Source organism: Notothenia rossii (assembly GCF_949606895.1).
Source record: "Notothenia rossii genome assembly, chromosome: 12".
Classification (NCBI taxonomy): domain Eukaryota; kingdom Metazoa; phylum Chordata; class Actinopteri; order Perciformes; family Nototheniidae; genus Notothenia; species Notothenia rossii.
Genome location: NC_136911.1, coordinates 12491479 through 12514443, shown reverse-complemented (window position 1 = coordinate 12514443; position 22965 = coordinate 12491479). Strand labels below are relative to the sequence as shown.

Here is a 22965-nt window from a genome sequence, read left to right as displayed (position 1 = left end):
AACATAATTAAAACATTTAAACAAACTACTAAAAGCAGATGAACTACATTATTCAAAAGTTTACAGTAACTTCTGATAATAACACAGGGGAAATAAACGAGGCATCTCTTTTCCTCTCTCTCTCTCCCTCTCCTGACAGCCCGTCAGTATCAGGGTTAGTCAAAATGAATCCCTTGGCGGTTCTAGTGTTCATTTACCGTTTTGTCTTCTCTTTGCAATGCTTAATCGATTTGAAACCAAGTCTAACGTAGCTTAAATTTAACGTTAGCTTTCTAGCTAACACAACACATTCACGCACCTTTCTCTGTGTTTTTTTTTGCAGTGACGAATGAAGTTGGATGTTGTGGTGGTCGTGTCATGATCGTTATGCTGCAGACCCTGCATACCGCTGTTCTCTTCTTATTACCGTCATCGACAACATAATCCTTGAATCCAAACTTCACTATTTTTGGAGTAACGCTAGCCACTGCCATGTTAACTGACACTCCTGCCGTCTAGTGGGTTGCCAGGTTTGCACGCACGGTGCTATAATCACCCAATCACGTTTCGAAAAAACTAAATGGAATATCTCAATACAAAAAAAAAACGCAAATATTTAATTTTAAAAAGTCAAGTCCTTTCAAGTCATCTGTCTCAAGCTTAAGTCAAGTCCCAAGTCATGAATACCAAGCAAAGTCAAGTTAAGTCTTTTATCAATGTTAGTCAAGCAAGTCTCAAGTCCAAAAATATGCGACTCGAGTCCGACTCGAGTCCCCCACCTCTGCCATTAGATTCACAAACCTGAAACATCATCCACTGCTGGTGATGACATTGTTGTCAGCTGCTGATACTGCTGCTTCTGCTGCTGCAGCTTGTGGCACCTGCTTCGATGAAAATAACTTTCAAATATCCATAACTTTATAGGCTATTAGCTTATTAAAACTCGTTAGGCTCTAGTAGGAAGGATCACTTCTTCTTCAGGGCAGGGAAGGCTACGCAGTACGCAGGCTAATGTCGCGCAGCGGCTGCCTCTCTGGTGGACTCCGGTACTGCACATTACTCCGAGACATTTTCAAAAAAATATATATATATATTTATTTTAAGTGAAACACCCGGGGCTTTTCAGAAAACATCCGGGGCTTGAGCCCAAGTAGCCACCCCCTAGCGCCGCCACTGGGAGAGAATACTTACTTCCGGGTGTAAAATTCTCTAAAGGAACTACTATGAGCTGCTCCGACCCTCGGTCCTGACGGACTCCAACTTGTGTTTATTAGTCAAACAAATAAACAAACACAAGGATAATTATGTGTTATTGTTGAGTAAATAACAGTGTGTGGTTTAGAAAAGAATACAAAATTAGAAGGAAAAAACGATGAAACAATACAGATTTCAGTATTCTGAGCCCCTACTCTCCCCATAACTAACAGCAACAAAAGTCCTACCTTATTCAATTAAAATAAAGAAGTAAAAACAATAAGTGTGGCTTGATATTGAGTAAGAAAAAGGTTGATAAACGCTGTGAGAATGGATCTGCAGACAGCATTTCGCCACGATCCCAACTCCTCTATTACCAACGTTCAGGGAGTTCTATGCAAGTCAATGGGGCGCCCTGCCCGTTAAAAACGGACTCTCAAGGGGTACCCTGTCCGTAATAGAGTGACGGGGAGGGGCCCTGACCGACCGTCAACATGTGACGGCCTGACGGGTTGGGAGTGAGAACGTGTTGTGTGGAATGCCCTTCCAAACCAGCTGAGGACTGTGGATGCTTTTAAAAAATGCCTAAAAACACATCTTTTTGGAATAGCCTTTTACTAGATTTTTAAAAACCCCATGAATAAATGAAACCCATAAACATTAACCCATAAACCCCATAAATTTCACTACTTTTATTCTGTTGTTTTTATTGTTTTTGTTGTTTTGTTTCACCCTTTTTACTCTGTAGCACTTTGAGTTGTGTTTACTCTAATGAACAGTGCGCTTGTAAATAAAATAGATTATTAATATTATTATTATTATTATTGTACAGCTCTCCACAATGAAGGAGAATCAACAATACACATGCTGGAACTCTGAGGCCCATACATCTAGCCAGGTCAACCTGCAGACTGGAATGCTTGCTGTAAAGCTGGCACTGAACAGGCTTCACCACAAGCTGGCTGCTGAGGGGTTTTCTCAGGTATGTTCTCTCCCTGATATAAGTAGTTTGTCGAAGTGTTTTTACTGGTGCTTTGTCAAAGAAAATCACAATGTATTATTTTGGTGGTGGGTTTTGAATACAGAGTAATGCCTAGAAAGCTTGAGGAGTTACAAACTTGACAATCTACAAACTGAATTGGAAAAGATAGCTAAAGTGATAAGGAAATTAACACAATTGACCAGGAGGATATTCAATTCAGTTGAGCAGGATAAGGAAATTCAAAGAGGATGATTCAGATAGGTGGACAATAGCAAAAGAGATGTATAGAGATGCAGAGGCTTGGGGAATTGATTGACTTTTTTTATTAGACGGGACATTTCAATCTCATCACCATCAGCTTTGGGCATAGTCTCATGAAATAAAGAGATTGAATAGAACATTTAAAAAAACATAGAAAAGCCTGAAATGTAAAATAATAATAAAAACCCAACATGGTAATGTATTTTTTACCTAAGTGTACTTATAGGTACTGGTACTGGTATCCACTGGTTTGTCGTCATATTTTAAATCTGGTCTATCTGCTGTTATTTTCCTGGTTGTGCAGGTGTATGAGGAACAGCTTGATGAGTGTGTAGTTGCAGTAACCAGACACTGTCCCAGCAGCCACCAGTCTGTGGTGGCTGTGCTGCGAAGGGCGATCAAGAATCCAGAAACACACTATTATACAAATGATGTTCCACCCATGTTAATACCAGGTGATATGCTATTTTGGTTTTTCGTAGTGCATGGGTCAGTTCATAAAAAGAAAAAAAGGTAGCATAATGCAATACGTAGGAATACATGGAGATTTTATACAGATAAACAAAATAAATGGAGCAATTACTTTAAAAAATAACTTATAATAACAACATAATATAAAAAAACTGTTGTTTTAAAAAAAAAAGGGTGGTTAGTGCACCTGTGTATAATTGTGTGTATTTTTATTGGACAAGAAAGAAGGGATACTGAAACATGTTTATAATAATAGAAACAATAATCATCATAATAATAAAAGTTAATTATGTTAACAACAACATTGTGTATCCTATTCCTGATATGCCAACTACTTTCCCTTTCAGATATTTCAGCTAACCGCTACTTTTTTCCTGTCTCTTGCTTTCATAGGTCGGATTAAAGAGGTGGTTGTGGAGGCTCGGACCATTGTGAACCGCACCAACTCCAACAAAAAAGATGACAACATGAGTGCTCTGCCAAACTGCACTATAGACATCAAAGAACACATCCAGGTATATAAACAGTATATATAATAATAATAATAATAATAATAATAAATGTTTTGCCACATGCAAAACTGTCCCATGGTTCATAATCCATGTTTTCAATTGTTTCAAAAACAATTCTCAGCTGAATGACAGTAAGTTGGTGAAAAAGGCTGACATGGTCTCAAAACACAACAGTGTTCTTCAGGAGGTAGCCTTTGAGAAGTTTACACCAGGCAGCATCATCATCTTCAGGTGGGTCAACATGTGGATGGAGTGAAAGAATAGTCCTGTGCATACTCAGTCTAAATAATTTGATTAGTATGTCTGGGCGGGTTTGGTTCTAAATGTGATTTGTGTTCTTCTACAGGGTGACCCTGGAGCCTAGGTCCCATGAGAAGTTGGGGGCCCTGAGAAGCCACCTGATCCAATTTAGTCCTCAGTACCAGACCGGCTCTCTGGCTGACAACAGTACACCATCTATTCTAACTAAGCCATTAATGATGTTTGTATGCCTCAACACCTAAATTAACAATAATAAGTAGGTTTAGGGTTAGTCTATTAGGGTCTAATATTTGAGTTTCATTGAACTACTACTAACTACAGTTATTGTGTAATTTGTTTATTGTGTAATGGAGGTTGAATAATTTCGATTGCTACTGTACGTTTAATGTCATGCAGTCTGTGCACATATGTACCTATGACTAGCGAGCAGTGACAGGCTAAAGACATAATGTTTTTTAGGTAACTCAGAGAGCTACTTAAAGAAATTACTAATAGAAAAAAAACAAATAAGATATAAGCTGAAGTTGAAAATAATACAAATCTAGCAGGAGTAACTTCAACAGGTTGCATGCACGATTGGAGCATTGCATTAGCATATAAAGCTAGACGTCATAAGCCTTCTCGGAGTCCCTAGCTATAGATCATTTTCTACTGTATATGACACTTATGCCTATCAATGCATAGTTGTATATCTTATACCCATGTTCTTCTGCTGATTGTCATCATCATTGCTGATATGCTCTTCCTCATTAGTATCATGTCCAAGCTGACCCTGGCTGACATGAATGTGCTCCTGTACCACTGTGATGCCGAGGAAAGAGAGTATGGGAGAGGATGCTACAACATTCCTTCATGGTTACCTCTCAACTATGGGGGCTTGCAAGGTACTAAAGGTGTAATGTGTAATACCTATACACCTGCTATGAATAAATAGTGGCTGTCACTTCACCTCTTCAATACATACTCTATTTATAGCCATCAGTTATTTAATGTGACAATAGACAGCATTTCTGGATTAATTTAATCACTATGTAGTAGACGTTTATTGCATGTCAGAGCTCTCTGGATGTGATATCCCTTTCACCAGTAAATACAAATACACTGAATCACTGACTATCCGAGAGCAATTGGCCAAACAAATACAATACAATCGCTTACATTTTATGTATTCCCATTATTGTGGAACAACTGGAGAAATGTTGACTGTGGAAACGTTATCAGGTAAAATAACCCGTTAACTGAGGAGGCAAAGAAAGCTAAGAGGGAGAGTGATTTGGAACTTTCCTTCTACTAAACTAGATTAGTAAATAGTAAATGATTTTAATAGGTTATTACTACCGGGTGTTTTACTGCATCTTTATAATAGAGATTGGGTTTTTTCTAATTTATATTGAGGATTTTGAAGGTTGTTTCTTACCTACTACCTAGTACAGTAAAATGTATCATGCTGCTAGCGGTAGCCATCTAACTTACTATATACAGTCTAAGCAAGTACATTTATCCTTGTTGTTTAATAAATAACCTACGGAGCCCTGGAGGGTTCATAGAGAGAAAAATAAATGAAACGTGGCCACGTTTTACTTTCTCGTTCACTTGGGAATACACATATAACTATGGAGAACCAGATTTGTGTAAATTACTGTTCTTGGTAATTTGAAAACAAATGCCGGTGGTGTCGGACACACACAAACACACCGAACACGCACAAACAGAGCGGAGCTGAGCACACACACACACACACACACACACACACACACACCCCATCTGTCCGGCTGAGAGCGCGTTCACGTGAAAAGGACGGGGTCAGCAACATTTGACCAATCACAAACATGGAGACGCGTGCTGACAGAGCAGCGTTATACTTCATGAATGAATTGTGTAAATAGCAATTCCTGATTTGTATTACAGGCCACGTAACGCTTTTAACAAGTTAATACAGCGTGGCCTCGTTGTATTTAAAGCTTGGCCTCGTTGTATTTAAAGCGTGGCCACGCTTTACATCTCGTGCGCACAAGTTAATAAAGCGTGGCCACGTTTTATTTATTTCTCTCTCTATGAACCCTCCAGGGCTCCGTAATAACCTACCATAATACCGCTTGGAAATGCTTGGATTTACAATTTATCTGTAGCCTCTTTTAAAAAAAAGCCTAGAATTATGGATTTAATAATTGACAAGCCCTTGAGCCTGCTAAAGTCAGCCCAGTTCTGCTTCTCCTTTGTGCTCTCTATAGCCTCTCTCGAAACAATGAGTATTACAAGATGGGGCTTGTCAGATGTTATTCATTATCATTTCAGTAGATATTCGATGGACGGCTTTGACACAATGTCTAATCTTTACACTCTTCACATTCTGTTGATAATTGAAATGTTTTAAAGTTCAGTTTTTTATGATATCATACACATTATGATGTTGCAAAAACAACAGAAGTTTAGGGTATGCGCTATTATTAATATCATCAGCATCCGTTAAACCAGTATATATTCAAGACAAATATTCATGAGATATTTGTGATTTTTAGGGCTGATGTCAGTGTTGGCAGAGATTCGTCCGAAGAATGATCTTGGTCATCCGCTCTGTGATAACCTGAGGCAGGGAGACTGGATGATGGACTATGTCTCCAATAGACTTCTGGCCAAGGAGGGAGCTTTGGGAAAGGTGAGTTACAGCCAGGTTTGCTTTTAGGGCTCTACTTCACATGGTAAATATTATCACCTGCCATATCTAATGATGGAAACTCCCGCAGTTCTCATTCATAACACTCCGTTCGATGTCTCACTATGGGATGCGCCTCAACGCGTATGCACCAGAAGCATCAATCTCATTACGCCAATCCTGATTGGCTGGTGATCTTGACGCCAACGTCAGGGAATCCACCAACCCTATAAGTAGCTTGCGCCACGACGCAGGCGTCATTCAAACACCTCTTCTCGCTTCGGAGCACATCTCGAGAAAGATCAGTAGCTAGCTAGCTTAACGGTCCACAGACTGATTTACGAAGCTAACCTTCGGTCGACGGACGCTCGCCAGCTACTTTTGCTTCGCACTGGAATTCCCTTTATTAACACTCCAGTTAATATCAGAATCTACCCTGCCGTTTTTTTCCAACAGATAACGGTAAGGTTTTGGATTTTTTCCCGCAAACGGTAACAAGCCTGTTGCTCGTTTGTCCCTTCTACGCCGCACCAAGGCTAGCTAGGATGGACTCTTCCCTCCCTCACACCAGAGGAGACGGAGTGTCGGAGGCTCGGCTCTGCGGCTGCGGGCTGAAGATATCGAGTACTGACTCACACCAGGTCTGCTCGTCTTGCCTCGGGCTGCAACATGCCCAGGAGGCTATCGACACCCCCGGCGCGTGCGGGCATTGTTCCCGCTTTACCGCCAAAAGCCGCCGCCGACGGCTAGCACGCCAAGCTAGCATGCCGGTCCGAGACCTCCTCATGCCTGTAAACTCGCCGGCCGGCGAGCAGGGCATGGTGGCGACCGCCACGGGTGCCGGGTCCCGCGCTGTGTCAAGCTGGGACTCGGTGGCGGCGGCAGCCGCGGGAAGGGGGCCCCGTGCTGTGTCAAGCTGGGGCTCCCAACTGGACCTCACCATGGTCTCACCCGCGGAGGATGTCCTGGAGCTGGACTATGAGGAGGAGGAAGGAGAATACGCCCCGGAGTTTCTTCTTTCCGACTCAGACGAGGGCGAAGATGACATCTTCGTCTCGTCTGCCCAGGCTGCCAAGCCTGGGGCCATGTCCGCCTCCCCGGGCGAAGGCGAGCCACCGCTCCCCCGCCTCAGCATGGACCTGCAGGCCGTGTGCCAACGCGCTGCATCCAAGCTGGACATCCCCTGGCCTGAAGCGGCCAGAGAGCCCTCCAGGTCTAGATACGAGGGAAAGAACTTGCCCCAAGCCGCGAGGCTGACCAGGCAACTTCTCCCCGTATTTCCAGAGCTGCTGGACGAGGTGGCGGTCTCCTGGAGAGACCGCCCCTTCAGCAGCAAGGCCCCAATCCAGGGAGCCTCCTCTCTGGACTGTGAGGGCATGGAGAAGCTCGGGTTACTCCGCATGCCTCCTATGGAGCCGCTTGTGGCAGCCCACCTCCAACCGCGGTTGTCGGCGGCCCCGAGCAGGAACCCCACACTGCAGACAAAGGCGGACCGGTTCCAGTCCGCAATGACTGAACGGGCCTACAAAGCGGCTGCTTTGTCCGTCAGGGCGCTGAATGTCTCCTCCATGCTAACCGCGTACCAAGCGGAGCTGTGTGCGGACATGACGGTGAAACCTGAACCGGCCGTGTGGGAGGAGATCATGGCGATCACAGACATTTGCACAGCGCTGTGCAGTCCAGGCCACAGGCAAATCACTAGGGATGATGGTGGTGCAGGAGAGAGCCAGATGGCTGAACCTGACAAACCTCCCCGACCGGGAAAAGGAGGACGTGTTGGACATGCCAATCGTCCCTGAGGGCATATTCGGCTCCGCTCTTGCCTCCATGCAACAACGGTGTGAGGCCAAGAAGAAGGAGGATGAAGCTCTCCAGCTTTGCCTCCCTCGGAAAGCCCAGCCGCCGGCCCCAACGGTCCTGCGACGGACCTTCTCCCAGGCTACCCCGCACTCGGCCCTGTTCAAGGTCCCGAGATGGCAGAAGCCACAGCCCGCCCCCGGTCTCCCACCGAGACACGAGGTGCGGACGAATTGGCCAAGAAAGTCCCCGGTCCCGGCAGCAGCCACACAGGCGCCGCCGACCCAGACTTTCAGTCACCAGGCGAGGAAGAAGAAGAGGGCAGCCTGACAGCCTTCCCTCCCCCCCTCGGGGAAAGGGCTGGAGGTTTCCTGTTCTCTTTCAGCCCTGGATCGTGTTCCGCACGTATCCAGCACCCATGTGTTTCCGGGGGACAACCACGCTCCCGCCTTCCCGCCGCCTCGGGTGATGACTGCACGTCATCCTCCAGTTCGCGCCATGAGGGAAGCAGACTTCACAACACTGACAACAGTTCCTGCCAGTCGTTCAAGTCACACAAACACACACAAGGGTCTAAAAATAAAATGTTTGCCACTGTTGCTTCCAGGCTTAAAGCCAAGGGCACAGTCGAAAATATTAAAAAGACAAATAATAATGTCAATAAACAGTCAGGTGACTGCCCCGCTTCTGAGAGTGGCTATGAACGCCTCTCTCGGAATGCGGACGGTGGCCGGGTCTGTGAACGCACCATCACCGCGCGCATGCGCAGTGTCGACCGAGGTTGTCACCCTAGAGCGCCACCGTGTTCAGACACTAGAGGGCGCCATAACACAACCAATGCGGTCACAGGGTGCAGACAACAGAGATATGGTGACATCCCCGCTCGCTCTGAGGAGCGAAAGGTGGAAAATGCTCACATGCTCTGCTTGGGTTTTCAAGACGATATCACGGGGCTACAGACTCCAATTCGCTGTCACCCCTCCTCTCGCTACTAGAAAAGAAAGCCATATCCATCGTACCCTCCAAATGGAGTCAGAGCGGCTTCTATTCCAAATATTTCCTCGTTCCCAAACGGGGAGGGAATGGAATTCGCCCCATCCTAGATTTAAGGGCTCTGAACGGGTATCTCAGAAAATACAAATTCCGGATGCTCACTCACACATCCCTGCTGCGTCTCGTGCGTCAGGACGATTGGTTCACATCAATCGACCTGAAAGACGCGTATTTTCACATCCCAGTATATTATCCACACAGGAAATATGTGAGGTTCGCTTTTCAGGGTGTCTGTTACGAGTACAGAGTGCATCCCTTCGGTCTGTCTCTCAGCCCACGGGTGTTTGTGCGATGTACGGAAGCAGCGATAGCCCCGTTAAGACAACAGGGTATTCGCCTGGCAACCTATTTAGACGACTGGCTCCTTCTGGCACAGTCGGAGCAGGAGGCTATTATGCAGACGAATATCCTCATGAAACACCTGCTCGACCTGGGTTTTGTAATAAACACAGAAAAGAGCATGTTGTTCCCAGCCCAGTCGGTGCTCTTCCTGGGCTTACGCCTGAGCTCGGTGCCCTTCACAGCCCGCCTGTCAGCGGAGAGAGTGAGAGCCTTCAGGGCTTGCCTCGCTCGTTTCCAGCCACGCAAATATGTTCTCTTCAGATCGTGTCTGCGGTTACTGGGGCTCATGGCGTCAGCCATCCTAGTACTACGTCTGGGCCGCTTACACATGAGGGAATTTCAGCGCTGGGTAGCTGCCCTCAGACTAAACCCCGCGCGTCATGGCGCGCGGAGAGTGATGGTCACTGTGCACTGCGTAACGGCACTACGCCACTGGCTGCACCCGACTTTCCTGGTGCGAGGCGTGCCTATGGGTGCTGTCTTATCGCGGAAGGTGGTCACCACGGACGCATGTCTGACGGGCTGGGGGGGCATATACGAAGGTCGACCTCCCTGGTGAAATCTGACCATGGTTGACCATGGTCAGCATGGTATTTCATTGCCAACCATGGTAAAACCATGGTCGGCCATGAAATACCATGGTGCCTGACCATGGTAACCAAATTCTACCATGGTCAACCATGGTCTACCATGTTTTTATAACCATGGTCTAACCATGGTTTCCTTCAACCATGGTAGACCATGGTCTACATGTACCTTGTTCCAAGAAACCATGGTCAACCATGGTAGAACATGATCTAAATGTATGTTTCAAGAAACCATGGTCAGCCATGGTAGACCATGGCCTACATTTGTACATCGTACTTTTGTTTCTAGAAACCATGGTCAACCATGGTCTACATGTACCATTGTTCTAAACCTGCCTTAAATGGGGTCACAAATATAAACAACAAATTGAAGAAAGAAAATTAAATTATTAGCTTGTGTAAATTAAATTAAATTAAATAATTAAATAAATAAAGTAAATTAAATTAGCTTCGAACACACACACACACACACACACACACACACACACACACACACCTGTCCAGGCTGTTGTTGTTGTTATTACAGATGGCCCTGAGCCCAATAGAGATTGCCCTGAAAAATGCGCGCGGACGAAATGACGCACGAAGGGTTTTGGGGGCCTCCCCCTAGAACATTTAGATTTTTGCAGGTCTTCTTAGATGCTGTCTGGTGCATTCTATAGACTGAATTATAAGTTGAACCACCACAATATTACAATTTCAATAGTATTCTTCATTTCACTTGTTTGTGTTTGCTCGCTTGCATGCCCTGCATAGCTATAATAAATACTTAAGTTGTTGGTCAAGACACTTTCCATCTGATGAAGGCAAATGCCTTCCCAGATGTAAAAAAGTAGATAACATTACATGCAGTTATAACTGCCAAAACAAACATTATTTACGCTATTATGGCCCCTGTTAAAAATGTTTGTAATGTTATCTACTGTAAGTTGGTCGAAGGAATGCCTCCTCATCCGGAAGCTGACCGAGCAGACCCGAGCAGCCGAGTGCATCCGCGAAGAACACACAATGGCGACGTCAGAGTTCCCGTTAGCAAGCAAATCTAAATCTCTTCGGTCAAAATGTCCGGTCAAAATAATTTCCCTTTAGCGCAATACCGCTTCAGTTGCGCCACTTATGTGACAGACAAGAAGAGTATGTGACAGACAAGAGTAGTCAATTCTAATGTGTAACACTTAATGTGGAGGAAGAGATGTGCTTTATGGGTTGATTGTGCGTTGATCTGTTGCTAATGCCTCGGGGTTCCGGTGGGCATGCAAACAAATGCATAATGCTGCGCTATACTTTGTGGCCTCACCCAGTTGCATAGCGACACTTATTGTTTAGGTCACGGTGTCTTTTAATAAGCAGGTAGTCATATCATTAGCTAAAACTAGCTGGATCCGATCGATATGGACATAAACGCGAGTGAAGTCTAATCTGACGGGAGAGAGATCAGCTGCTGCTGACGAGTCGACACGCAGCTCTGCATGATCACATGCAGCGGTGAGCGGAACAAAACACACACTTCAGGTTAGAATATCACACGTAGCTATTTTAATTACCTCTCAAACTACCTAAACTAGTTATAGATATGTTTAGTTTTACTGTCGGGTCACTCATTACTGGATCCGCGAGCTGCATGATACTGGTATAATAGATTGCCCGATCGGGCAACCAGCAGGTGAGGCTTCATGGCCCGCGCTAAATACTAGATGGCCCCGGGCCATCGGGCAGTCCTTAATGTCGAGCCCTGTAGACTAAGCTTATCTCGCAAAAATCGAATTTCATCTGGCAGACTTACTTTTGTTGTGAGCACTGACGAGATGAGACAGGATGCGTTCTTTCCGTGATAGAATCCTCCCGCATTCAGAACACTTAAACCTTGTGTTTCCATCAGTGTCAGTCTGGATCGAGTAGCAGTCTTCCTTTGACATCTTTGTAGTTTGCTGAATGAGTCCAGTTTGTTCATTTAGGAGTACGAGTTCAGCCTAAAAGTAAATATGAACTCGTGTTGCGTGCACAGTACGCCATCTTGTCTTGCTCTCGAAGTCTCATTCGAAATCTCGTATTTTCTCGGCGGGCGATTGGAGTCTATGGAGCAGTCTCCCGCGGAAATTTCCTCAGACTGGCCGAATGTCAAGTGTTTTGATTGGTCTCCAGAAATCCCAGATGATCCAGATGATGCCATTCGCTGTTCCATAACCGTTGGCGCGAAGGCAACCTTTTCCGATCTTGCCAGTTAGCGTCACGATCGGCCAAATTGCCTAGATTTTAATTCTACATCTGCAAGTCATTTATTAAAGTGTAACTCAGCCAAGATACTCAAGATGACGACACACGCACTGATGTGGTGGCCTGCAGACCGACAGGGGACGGTCGTGAGCCTGAACTTGATAAAAATACCTAGGAAAGAGCTGTCAGAGTACCACGTTGGGGAAGAAGTACAAGCTCAGTGCCCTGGCTACCCTGGGTTGCACCGGGCCATAGTGTACAGTATAGGTATGTAAACTATGACTATCACTGTGTATATGTTGACAATGATTATTATTATAGGCCTAGACTAGCCTAGAGGATATATGTAGAATATATATATAATACATATATGTACAATTTTGTGCGAAATAAATGATTTTTATGCACGTCAAAATGTCAGGAGTGTTAGACCTATAACATACGCTACGCTTTTTGTGTGACAGTAGGCCTATATCTTTTTCATTTCCAGTCTCCTTGGAGCTGTTTAACCTTTAAATCATAAGAGCTTGATCTTGAGAATTATTTGAAACCATTTTAAATGCAAAAATCTCATTATTTGAGTATATAAGCTACCTTTGCGTGAATGTATTGCCACATTATGCATCAGTGGATAAATACAAATTCTGACTTTGTGATCTCATAACTAATTTGACACTCCTATTATACAAATGAGATTGATACATTTTCAACTAGTCTAGGCTAGGGCCTTAGTATATTGTGAAGAATTTTGATAGTTTCTCTTCAGAAAATATTAAGTTTTAGTACCTTTTTTAAAGATGCTAAGTGCAAGGTAGTCTACCCTCCTTATCTATTTGAATTAAAATGTATACAATTTTTGCAGTAAATATATTTTTTATAATCATGGCTTTATACAAATTTTACCTTTATAACTGTTAGATACATGTATTGGTTAAGGTAATTTGAGAGATAAAAATGTGTATGTAATTAATATGACTTGCTGTGTTGACACTTTATACCAATTAAGGTGTGTTTCTAGAAAACCGCGAAACACAATAGAAACATACACATTACACATAATTCGGAAGAAACTGGCAATATTATATGTGATTTTTCAAATATTTAATATATCAACTTTCATAGTATTCACACCAAAAAACAATTTATACAACTTTTTATTTTTTACCCCTCCGTCACACTTGTGGAGCATTATTTTTTTAGACAGGCCATATGGCATAACCATTTCTACTGTAAATCTGTCTGTAATTTCACTGGTCTAAAAATTACACTCTAACCAGTGCTAACATTTATATTTGTTGATCTAATTTATTTACAGGGCAAAAGAAAGACTTGGATATTCTTTCCAAGGATCCACATTTTTTGGAAAAGGCCCTGGTCATGCAGGAGGAGGTGGAACCAAAGCCGAAGGAGGTCACCAGGGTCTGTGACACTGATCAACCAAAGCCAGCCCAAGGCCAAAAGCCAACAAAGAAGACACCAGTGAATGTCCCTGTGGTGGCCGACATGGCCCAAAGAATTGCAGAGAAGACCAATGGGTAGGTTTCAAGATAAATACTGTAAATCATGAAATATGTTAATTTTGTATTTAAAAAAATATTTAATTAAACATGTTACCGGGCACTCCTGTACTTTAGTGTCTTGTTCTTCTGTTTATATTTTATTCAGTTAAATATTATTTTTCTGTACAGCAATGGTGACGCCAAACAGCCTCAAACGAGTTCAACGGAGACAAGTAGACCCAAAGACGAGTAAGAACTTATATCATGCTTAATTGCTTATTCTCAGGAGTCTTATGTCTAATGAAAACTAAACTAAAACAAGTATGTTTAATTTTGGACCATTTGAATACTATTTAGGATTAAGGTAACAGTTCTAACAATTTAGAAAAATACTGACAATACTACCATGGTTACAAACATTTGATCTGTTAGTATTCCTTGTAAAAAAATCATGCATTTTGTATTTTGCTATGGTGACACCAAACAACATGAAACGAGTCCGATTTCAGGCAAGAAGACGAGTAGCCCGAAAGATGAGAACTATTTCTCAGGAGTCTAATGAGTTGATGTTTAGCCAAAAGGAAAATTAAGCTAAAACAAGTAGGCCCTATGCTACACTTGAATACCTTTTAGGATTAAGGTACAGTTCTCATAATTTAAAAAAAGAACTACAAAATTACTGACATTATATGTTAATTAATTTTCATGAAAAATGTGTACTTAATTATTCCTCCTAAAAATAATACAAAATGATTCCTAAAAAATACGCATTTTGTTTTCCAGCTTTGTAACTCGTAAAGAGTTTAAGGAAATGGAAGAGGAGGTGAGGAAGCTGAAGGCGCAGATCAAGAGAATTAGGCGCCACTGCAACCCTGCCGAACATGGCAGCTCTCTACCATCACCATCACTGCCAACATTGGAGGTCGCATCACCGTCGCCAAAATCACCGTCGCCAACATCGCCGTCGCCAAAATCACCGTCGCCAAAATCACCGTCACCATCACCTTCGGAGGAGGCCCTTCATGAGTTGATTCGGCACGAGGACAAACCATTCCTGGCTGTCAAAATTGTTTTGTGCCAGCTGTTCCCCCGGGCTTACATTTTAAGCCACAGCGTCTCGGGGAAGGCTTCAAACAGCAAAACAATTGCCAAGCCACCCTTTGATCTGCGACTTTTTGGCAGAATGCTGTCGGTTGTGATGGGGAAATTTCCCCAGCTGAAGAGGAGCATGATCACCCCACTTGTTCATGCTGTACAGAAATGCTTGACCAAGAGTACAACATGAACAAGTAGGTGATCATGCTCTTCAAGACAGACTTTTTTATTTTGTGTTTTACATATTTTCTTCAACTTTTTAGATTTTTGGAAGGGGGGGGGATAACCTCACTTCAATGGTCAGACGGGGGTGGGGGGGGGGGGGGGGTGTGAACATTGGTATTTTTTTCTGAATGGAGAGAGGGAATAGAAAAGGAAAAATTCTTTGCTTAACAATTTGTCGCAATTGCCCAAATTGTCTGTTTTAATGTCAGTGGATCAATAAAACACAAAATAAAAAAGTCTGGCCCCAGCTGGGCAAATATATTGGAGAATTATGAACTTGTATTAACCAGACTTTTCTAATTTGAAGTTCAAATGTACATCTTTGTAAACCATGTGTCATTCATAAACAACACCATTATGTCTGCATCAATCTATTGTTTTATTATTTGTGGTCAACCATTGTTCTTTGACATTTTGTACCGACAGTCCACCATTGTTCCATGGTCAACCATTGTTTTCATGGTCAACCATACCATTGTTTAACCATGGTCGACCATGGTTTGGCCATGGTCAACCATGGCTTGACCATGGTTTGACCATGGTCTACCATGGTTTGATCAACCAAATTCTCCTTCCTAACCATGGTCAAGAATCATGGTTTGATACCATGGTTAACCATGGTTTCCATTTTACCATGGTCTCAAACCGTGATGCCACTTCCCAACCATGGTTGACCATGGTCAACCATGGTCAACCATGGTCTATTTCACCAGGGCCTGGAGCAGAGACCTCCAACGGTCACACATAAATTATCTGGAGCTCTTAGCGGTGTTTCTCACCCTAAGACGCTTTCTGCCTTTTCTCAGGGGACATCATGTCCTCGTGAGGACAGACAACACGACCACAATATCGTATATAAACCGCCAAGGGGGTTTGCGTTCTCTACAGTTACACATGCTGGCACGCAAACTGATCTTATGGAGCTGCGGACGTCTCCTCTCTCTGAGAGCGACACACGTACCGGGAGTGATGAACCTCGGGGCAGATCTGCTGTCCAGAGGTGCACCACTATACGCAGACTGGACTCTACATCCAACGATTGTGAGTCAGCTGTGGGTGCGTTACGGCCGGGCCGCGGTAGATCTGTTCGCATCAAAAGAAAATGCTCAATGTCAGCTGTTCTTTTCAATGCGCGATCTAAATGCACCGTTAGGCGTGGACGCGCTCGCGCACGTTTGGCCCCCGGCCCTTCTGTACGCGTTTCCACCCCTGGCTCTAATACCTCCAAATCTGGCCAGAGTGAGAGAACAACGCCACACACTGATCCTGATAGCTCCACACTGGCCTGCAATGTAATGGCTGGCGGAGATATATCAGCTGCTGTGCGGACAGCCGTGGCAGCTCCCGCTACGCAGGGACATACTATCTCAGGCGGGGGGGATGATTTTTCACCCACACCCAGAGCGCCTGGCGCTATGGGCCTGGCCCGTGAGTGGTATAACCTGAGTACAGTGGGGCTCCCTCAGGAAGTGATAAACACTATTCAGAGTGCAAGGGCTTCCTCCACCAGGTCTCTCTATGACTGTAAGTGGAGGGTGTTTGAGGAGTGGTGTCTTCAAAAGAAACACATCTCTTTTCAATGCCCTGTCGGTGTGATTCTATCATTTCTACAGGATCTGATTGATAAACACAGAGCTTTCTCCACGATCAAAGTCTACCTGGCTGCTATTGCCGCATGCCATGTGGGCTTTGGGGGAAAGACGGCTAGCCAACATCCCTTGGTCTGCCGTTTTATGAAAGGGGCTCGCCGGCTTCTCCCCGTTTCCAGGTCATTGGTGCCCCTGTGGGACTTGACAGTGGTTTTAGATGGGCTCGCTCGAGCTCCATTTGAACCCCTGGAAGACGCTGACATGAAGCACCTGTCACTGAAGACAGTGTTGTTACTGGCTCTGGCATCTGCCAAACGAGTCAGTGATATTCACGCGCTCTCTGTGCATCCTTTGTGTACTCAGTTTGCCCCGGGGCAAACGAGAGTATTGCTGAAGCCCAATCCGGCCTTTGTGCCTAAGGTGGTTGGCTCATGCACTCCCATTGACCTTGAGGCATTTCCTTCACCGCTAGGTTCCTCTGGGGAACAGCGGCCGAATTTGCTTTGCCCGGTTCGTGCTTTGCGCACTTATATGGACAGGTCGAAAGAGTTTCGGTGCAATGACCAACTCTTTGTATCTTGGGCTAACCCTCATAAGGGCAAGCCCGTTACCAGGCAACGGCTCTCCCACTGGATTGTGGAGGCGATTGCTCTGGCTTATACGAGCCAGGGTTTGCAGGCACCAACGGGCCTGCGCGCTCATTCTACTCGTGGATTGGCTACATCCTGGGCTTTGTTCAAGGGTGTTTCCATTCAAGACATTTGTGCAGCAGCGAGCTGGTCCTCGCCGCTCACTTTTGTCCGCTTTTAAAGGCTAGATGTTTCTGCTCCAAGTGTGGCCCGCGCAGTGCTGGGCCCCCTATTGGGACAGGGTTCTACCTGTTAAGTTCTGTTTTTGTGTTGGTGATTTTCGAGATAAGCATGTCTGGCAATGCGGGAGTCTCAATATCCCATAGTGAGACATCGAACGGAGTGTTATGAATGAGAACTATAGGTTACTTACGTAACCCCAGTTCTCAGAGTAACATGAAGTGAGATGTCTCACCTGACGGCCCTTCTTGCTGAGGCGAAGCGAGAAGAGGTGCTTATTTTGAATGACGCCTGCGTCGTGGCGCAAGCTACTTATAGGGTTGGTGGATTCCCTGACGTTGGCGTCAAGATCACCAGCCAATCAGGATTGGCGTAATGAGATTGATGCTTCTGGTGCATACGCGTTGAGGCGCATCCCATAGTGAGACATCTCACTTCATGTTACTCTGAGAACTGGGGTTACGTAAGTAACCTATAGTTTTACAACATTATGACATTGAGATGCGGCTCTTCACAGATCCATCAGGAATATTTACTATTTAAATATGAAATATGAATCTAAAATCCTGACCAAAAATAAAGCCAACTAAAATATAGTCTTCCCAGTTTTTCTGAAAAATCAAAAGGGTTAAGGTTTGCGCTAAACAACAAAATGTTACTTTCAAACAAAACCAATATTTAAATCAATCAATTCTTTTTTATTTATATAGCCCAATATCACATATTAGACATTTATCTCTGGGAGCTTCACTCTGTGTTTAGCATATTAGGAATGGAAATATGGGAGAAACCTTGGAGATCAACAAAGAAAATGATTCTCCATGGAAAGACAGCTGTGAAATAGATGTTCTGTGAACAGATTAAAAACCATATTGCAAAAAGACAATCCAAATGACAAAAGGATAATGTGACATATTTCAAAATAAAGGATGCTGGAGGCTGTCAAAAATCTTCCAGGTGCCGCCAAAAAATTATAACACGGGAAAGACTTATGTTCAAGACGTTACCTTAAACAGAAAAGAAGACAAAAACTCTGGGAATGATACCCCATTTATAGGATATGAGTTCATACAGTGTGAGATGACATACTGATAAGAAACAAGAGAGGTGAAAAATAAAAGTCTCCCGACAGCCAAAGCATCTAGAAGCTAGGGGCTTGTTAAAAGCAAGTCTTGGAGAGGGCATCTGCCCCCTGAACACAAACTGAGAACTGATTATACAGAAGCGGAGCTATTTGGCTGAAGGCTCTGGCTTTTAATGTACTTTTGGAGACTCCAGGGACCACTAATAACCCTATATTCATGAAATGCAATGTCCTAGTGGAGCAATAGGGTACTACAAACCCTATTCAGATAGGATGATGCCTGATATTTAAATGCTTTGTTAGCAAGGAAGGAATTACATTTTTTTTATATTATGGTATTATATTATTTCTCGAGGAACCAATGCTCCTAGAGATGATCTTTCATCCAGTTGAAGAGTCTTAAGGTGATTTTGAAGGATTGCAAGCAAGTAAAGAATTGCAATAATAAATCTTTAAGGTTACAAATGTATGGCCTATTTTGTATATATGAGGTAGATAAAAGAAGGTATTCTTTGAAATGTGTTTTATGTATAGTGTTAAAGGAAATATCCTGATTAAATATAACGCTAAAATTCCTTACGTTGATACTGGAAGCCTAGTTAATACAATCCGTATATCCCTGACTGACTTTCAATTGCATCAAGTTCACAAGTACAAACCAAGATTGTTCAGAAAAACAGGACTCAAACCAGCTTAGTGTGGTATATCTTATGGCTATTAAATTGTATATCTCTGTGATAGAATGCCCTGGTCAATAGTATCAAATGCAGCAAAGGGGTCTAACAAGACAAGCATCGAGAGTCCTTTGTCTAATGCAATCAGAAGGTCATTTATCACTTTCACCTGTGCTGTCTGTGATATGATGCATTGAAAAGCCAAATTGAAGATCCTCGAATAATTGTTTGTTATGATCAGATAATCATGCAGTTTAAGCATTCAAATGTACAGTGTATATATTATGTCAATACATCACAGTTTAGATGTTTATCCAGTTGCCAATAAACTATTTAGATTTATTTGATTTCTATAGCAATTTCAGTGCGAACAGAAAGAACCTAGAATATAATAAAAAAACGTCTCTGCATTAGTTTGGGTGTGTCCTAAGAACTGCTGACTTGTTATTGCCCTTGACATGCAGGTGGGCCACTGGTTCCAGGCCATGTTTGGCTACTTGAAGCACATCCCCCGCTACCTTGTGCCTTGTTACTTCGACTCCATTATTCAGGGCGCCTACAACACCGCTTTAGAGGTTGTTTTCAAACGCATGTCAAGGTATTTTGTTCCTCTTTTTTGATTTCTCTTTCTTTTCTCTTTTTAACAAAGGCTTAATAATATGGTTTATTTAGAAAATGATATACTAATATTACTTTATGTTTTTTTAGTTTCTTATAGTACTCAATTTGTATATAGCATATAAACATGAGCATGTAGGAGTCGTAGTAGCCTTAAACGCAATCTTGTTGCATGCCTAGTAGTTGGATTTCGTTAAACATTCATTCCCTCAGTCACTTCACATCCATTCATTAATTTGACTTAGCATTGAAATAACAATATGACAAAGTGTTCACTTGGTGACAAATGTCTTTCCATGTCTTTTGTGTTCCTTTGATTACATTAGCTTTGTGCAGAATGGTTCAAGCCTAGTTAAACAACTGGCCCTGGGTTCGGTGCAGATGTATGGTGTGGATCACAGTTGGGCTATGCCCACAATCTCTCCTCATCTTAAGGATGTCCAATCTTCCTTTAATGAAGTGACTAAGGAGGAACAGTGCTTTGTGTCACTTGCAGCAGGTATGCACTTTCTAATTTCATAAAATAAAATAACACTACAAAGGGTAAGATGAGATGTGATAGGTGTCACCCAATATACATAGTCAAAGAAATATAGTATAATATATATACACATGCGGAAAAAATTACACATTGCAGGTCTACCTTGAAAAAGAGATCTATAATCTCAAGGGACAATCTGGATAAATAAAGGTTTGAAATTAAATGAAATGAAACATAATACAAAAAAAATAGTACTTAGTGTTGCATTTATGGATGTCAAACTAAAGACCATCTTGGGATGGAATCATACCAGCTTCAACAACAAATAGGGCCAGGGGCATAAAGTGACAGGAGCCACGTCCTGCTGAAAACCAATTTTCAAACTTTGCCTTTATTTTGAACTATACACTTTAAAAAAATGTAGTACCTGCAATTTAAACTTCATTCTAATCTAATCTACACACATGTGAAGTTTTGTAACCGCATCTTGCCAGGCTGCTACAATAATGCAGCACATTACATTACATTACATTGCATTTAGCTGACACTTTTATCCAAAGCGACTTACAATAAGTGCATTCGACCAGGAAGATACAACCTTTAAGAAAACAGAATCATATAAGTACATCAGGTTTCATAGAGCCAAACATTTCAAGTGCTACTCAACTGGCATTTAGAAAGCCAGCCCTTTATTAGTATATAAGTGCTTTGTTAGTAATTCTATCGCTCGAAGTGGAGTCTAAAGAGATGAGTTTTCAGTTTGCGTCGGAAGATGTGTAAGCTATCTGCTGTCCTGATTTCAATGGGGAGCTCATTCCACCATTTTGGAGCCAGGATAGCAAACCCACGTGTTTTTGCTGACGGGAACTTGGGTCCCCCTCGCAGTGCGGGTGCAGCGAGCTGTTTGGCTGATGCAGAGCGGAGTGCACGTGCTGGGGTGTACGGTTTAACCATGTCCTGGATGTAGGAAGGGCCAGATCCATTCACAGCATGGTACGCAAGTACCAGTGTCTTGAAGTGGATTCTAGCAGTTACTGGAAGCCAGTGAAGGGAGCGGAGGAGCGGTGTGGTGTGGGAGAATTTGGGAAGGTTGAAGACCAGACGAGCCGCTGCATTCTGGATGAGCTGCAGAGGTCGGATGGCACATGCAGGTAGACCAGCCAGGAGGGAGTTGCAGTAGTCTAGGCGTGAGATGACGAGAGCCTGGACCAGAATCTGCGCTGATGTCTGGGTCAGCTGGGGACGTATCCTCCTGATGTTGTAAAGCGTGTATCTGCAGCAGCGGGTTGTAGCAGCGATGTTTGCAGTGAAGGACAGTTTGTTATCTAGGACCACACCCAGATTCCTTGCAGTCTGAGTCGGGGAAACAACAGAGGTGCCGATGTTGATTGTTAGGTCAAGAGTGGGACAATCTTTTCCCGGAAGGAAGAGCAGTTCAGTCTTGTCAAGGTTGAGCTTGAGGTGATGAGCAGACATCCACCGAGAGATGTCTGCTAGGCAAGCAGAGATGCGTGCGACGACCTGGGTCTCTGAGCGGGGAAAGGACAGAATTAGTTGGGTGTCGTCAGCGTAGCAGTGGTATGAAAAACCATGCGGGCTAATGACAGACCCGAGCGAGTTTGTGTACAGGGAGAAGAGGAGGGGACCAAGAACCGAGCCCTGAGGGACCCCTGTAGTTAATTGACAAGGGTCGGACTCGGACCCTCTCCAAGTAACCCTGTAGGTGCGGTCGTTGAGGTATGAGGTGAGGAGGGAAAGTGCAGTGCCTGAAACTCCAAGTTCTTGGACAGTGCGAAGGAGGATCCGATGGTTCACCGTGTCGAATGCAGCAGACAGGTCCAGAAGGATGATGACAGAGGAGAGGGAGGCTGCTTTAGCAGTGTGCAGTTTGTCAGAGACAGCAAGGAGAGCAGTTTCTGTTGAGTGACCTGCCTTGAAACCAGACTGGTGCGGATCCAGAAGGTTGTTCTGATGGAGATAAGAGGAGAGTTGTTTAAAGACAGCGCGTTCAAGTGTTTTAGACAGGAACGGGAGGAGAGAGACAGGCCTGTAGTTCATAACATCAGACGGGTTGAGAGTGGGTTTCTTTAGGAGAGGGTTTACTCTTGCCTCCTTGAGACTGTTTGGAAAGTGACCAGAAGTTAGAGAAGTGTTGATGAAATGGGTGAGAAATGGTAGAATATCAGGAGCGATAGTCTGAAGGAGGTTTGAGGGGATAGGGTCCAGAGAACAGGTGGTAGGACGGGCAGAGGTAACGAGGGTAAGAACCTCACTTGGAGAGAGAGGGGAGAAGGAGGTCAGTGTGTGGGTGAAGGGAGGGTCTGGTGACCCAGAGGTGAAGGAGGTCAGTGTGTGGGTGAAGGGAGGGTCTGGTGACCCAGCGGTGAGTAAAGGTGAGTCAGAAAAAGAAGAGCGAATATCATCAACCTTTTTTTTCAAAATGGTTAACAAAGTCGCTTGACAGAAGGGAGGAGGGGGGAGGTGCTTTGGGGGGGTCCAAGAGGGTGGAGCACATAAGACAAATATAAAATAACATCAGCCTTAGCTTATGATAGCTCTCATATATTCATCATTCTGTATGAATA

General features: G+C 43.9%; 2 protein-coding genes across 5 annotated transcripts in view; both read left to right on the top strand.

The window, feature by feature from the left end:
- LOC307026073 (glycogen debranching enzyme-like) overlaps positions 1-22965 on the top strand; it is an 81486-nt gene that overhangs the window by 8067 nt on the left and 50454 nt on the right. For all 3 annotated transcript variants that reach the window (XM_079661176.1, XM_079661177.1, XM_079661175.1), the window contains 9 exons: positions 2006-2155; positions 2721-2871; positions 3281-3402; positions 3521-3630; positions 3746-3880; positions 4414-4544; positions 6180-6316; positions 19746-19879; positions 20226-20398. In XM_079661176.1, coding sequence (XP_079517302.1) covers positions 2006-2155; positions 2721-2871; positions 3281-3402; positions 3521-3630; positions 3746-3880; positions 4414-4544; positions 6180-6316; positions 19746-19879; positions 20226-20398 — 1243 coding nt within the window. The remainder of the gene's footprint in view (positions 1-2005; positions 2156-2720; positions 2872-3280; positions 3403-3520; positions 3631-3745; positions 3881-4413; positions 4545-6179; positions 6317-19745; positions 19880-20225; positions 20399-22965) is intronic.
- On the top strand, positions 10676-15228 carry LOC307026075 (uncharacterized protein). 2 transcript variants are annotated; one of them, XM_079661179.1, is made up of 4 exons: positions 10680-12573; positions 13622-13841; positions 13995-14054; positions 14589-15228. In XM_079661179.1, the coding sequence occupies exons 1-4, from the start codon at positions 12402-12404 to the stop codon at positions 15088-15090; spliced, it is 954 nt and encodes a 317-aa protein (XP_079517305.1). In that variant the 5' UTR covers positions 10680-12401; the 3' UTR covers positions 15091-15228. The 2 variants fall into 2 exon arrangements, with proteins under 2 accessions (XP_079517306.1, XP_079517305.1); XM_079661180.1 differs by lacking the exon at positions 13995-14054 and having other exon boundaries at positions 10676-12573.

What these genes read in the sequence shown, in the direction of transcription:
- LOC307026075 (XM_079661179.1), top strand. Translation starts at nt 12,402, where the DNA reads ATGACGACACACGCACTGATGTGGTGGCCTGCAGACCGACAGGGGACG. An exon ending in GGCCATAGTGTACAGTATAG is followed by an intron (nt 12,574 to 13,621) that starts GTATGTAAACTA and finishes ATTTATTTACAG; the next exon opens with GGCAAAAGAAAGACTTGGAT. An exon ending in ACAAGTAGACCCAAAGACGA is followed by an intron (nt 14,055 to 14,588) that starts GTAAGAACTTAT and finishes TTTGTTTTCCAG; the next exon opens with CTTTGTAACTCGTAAAGAGT.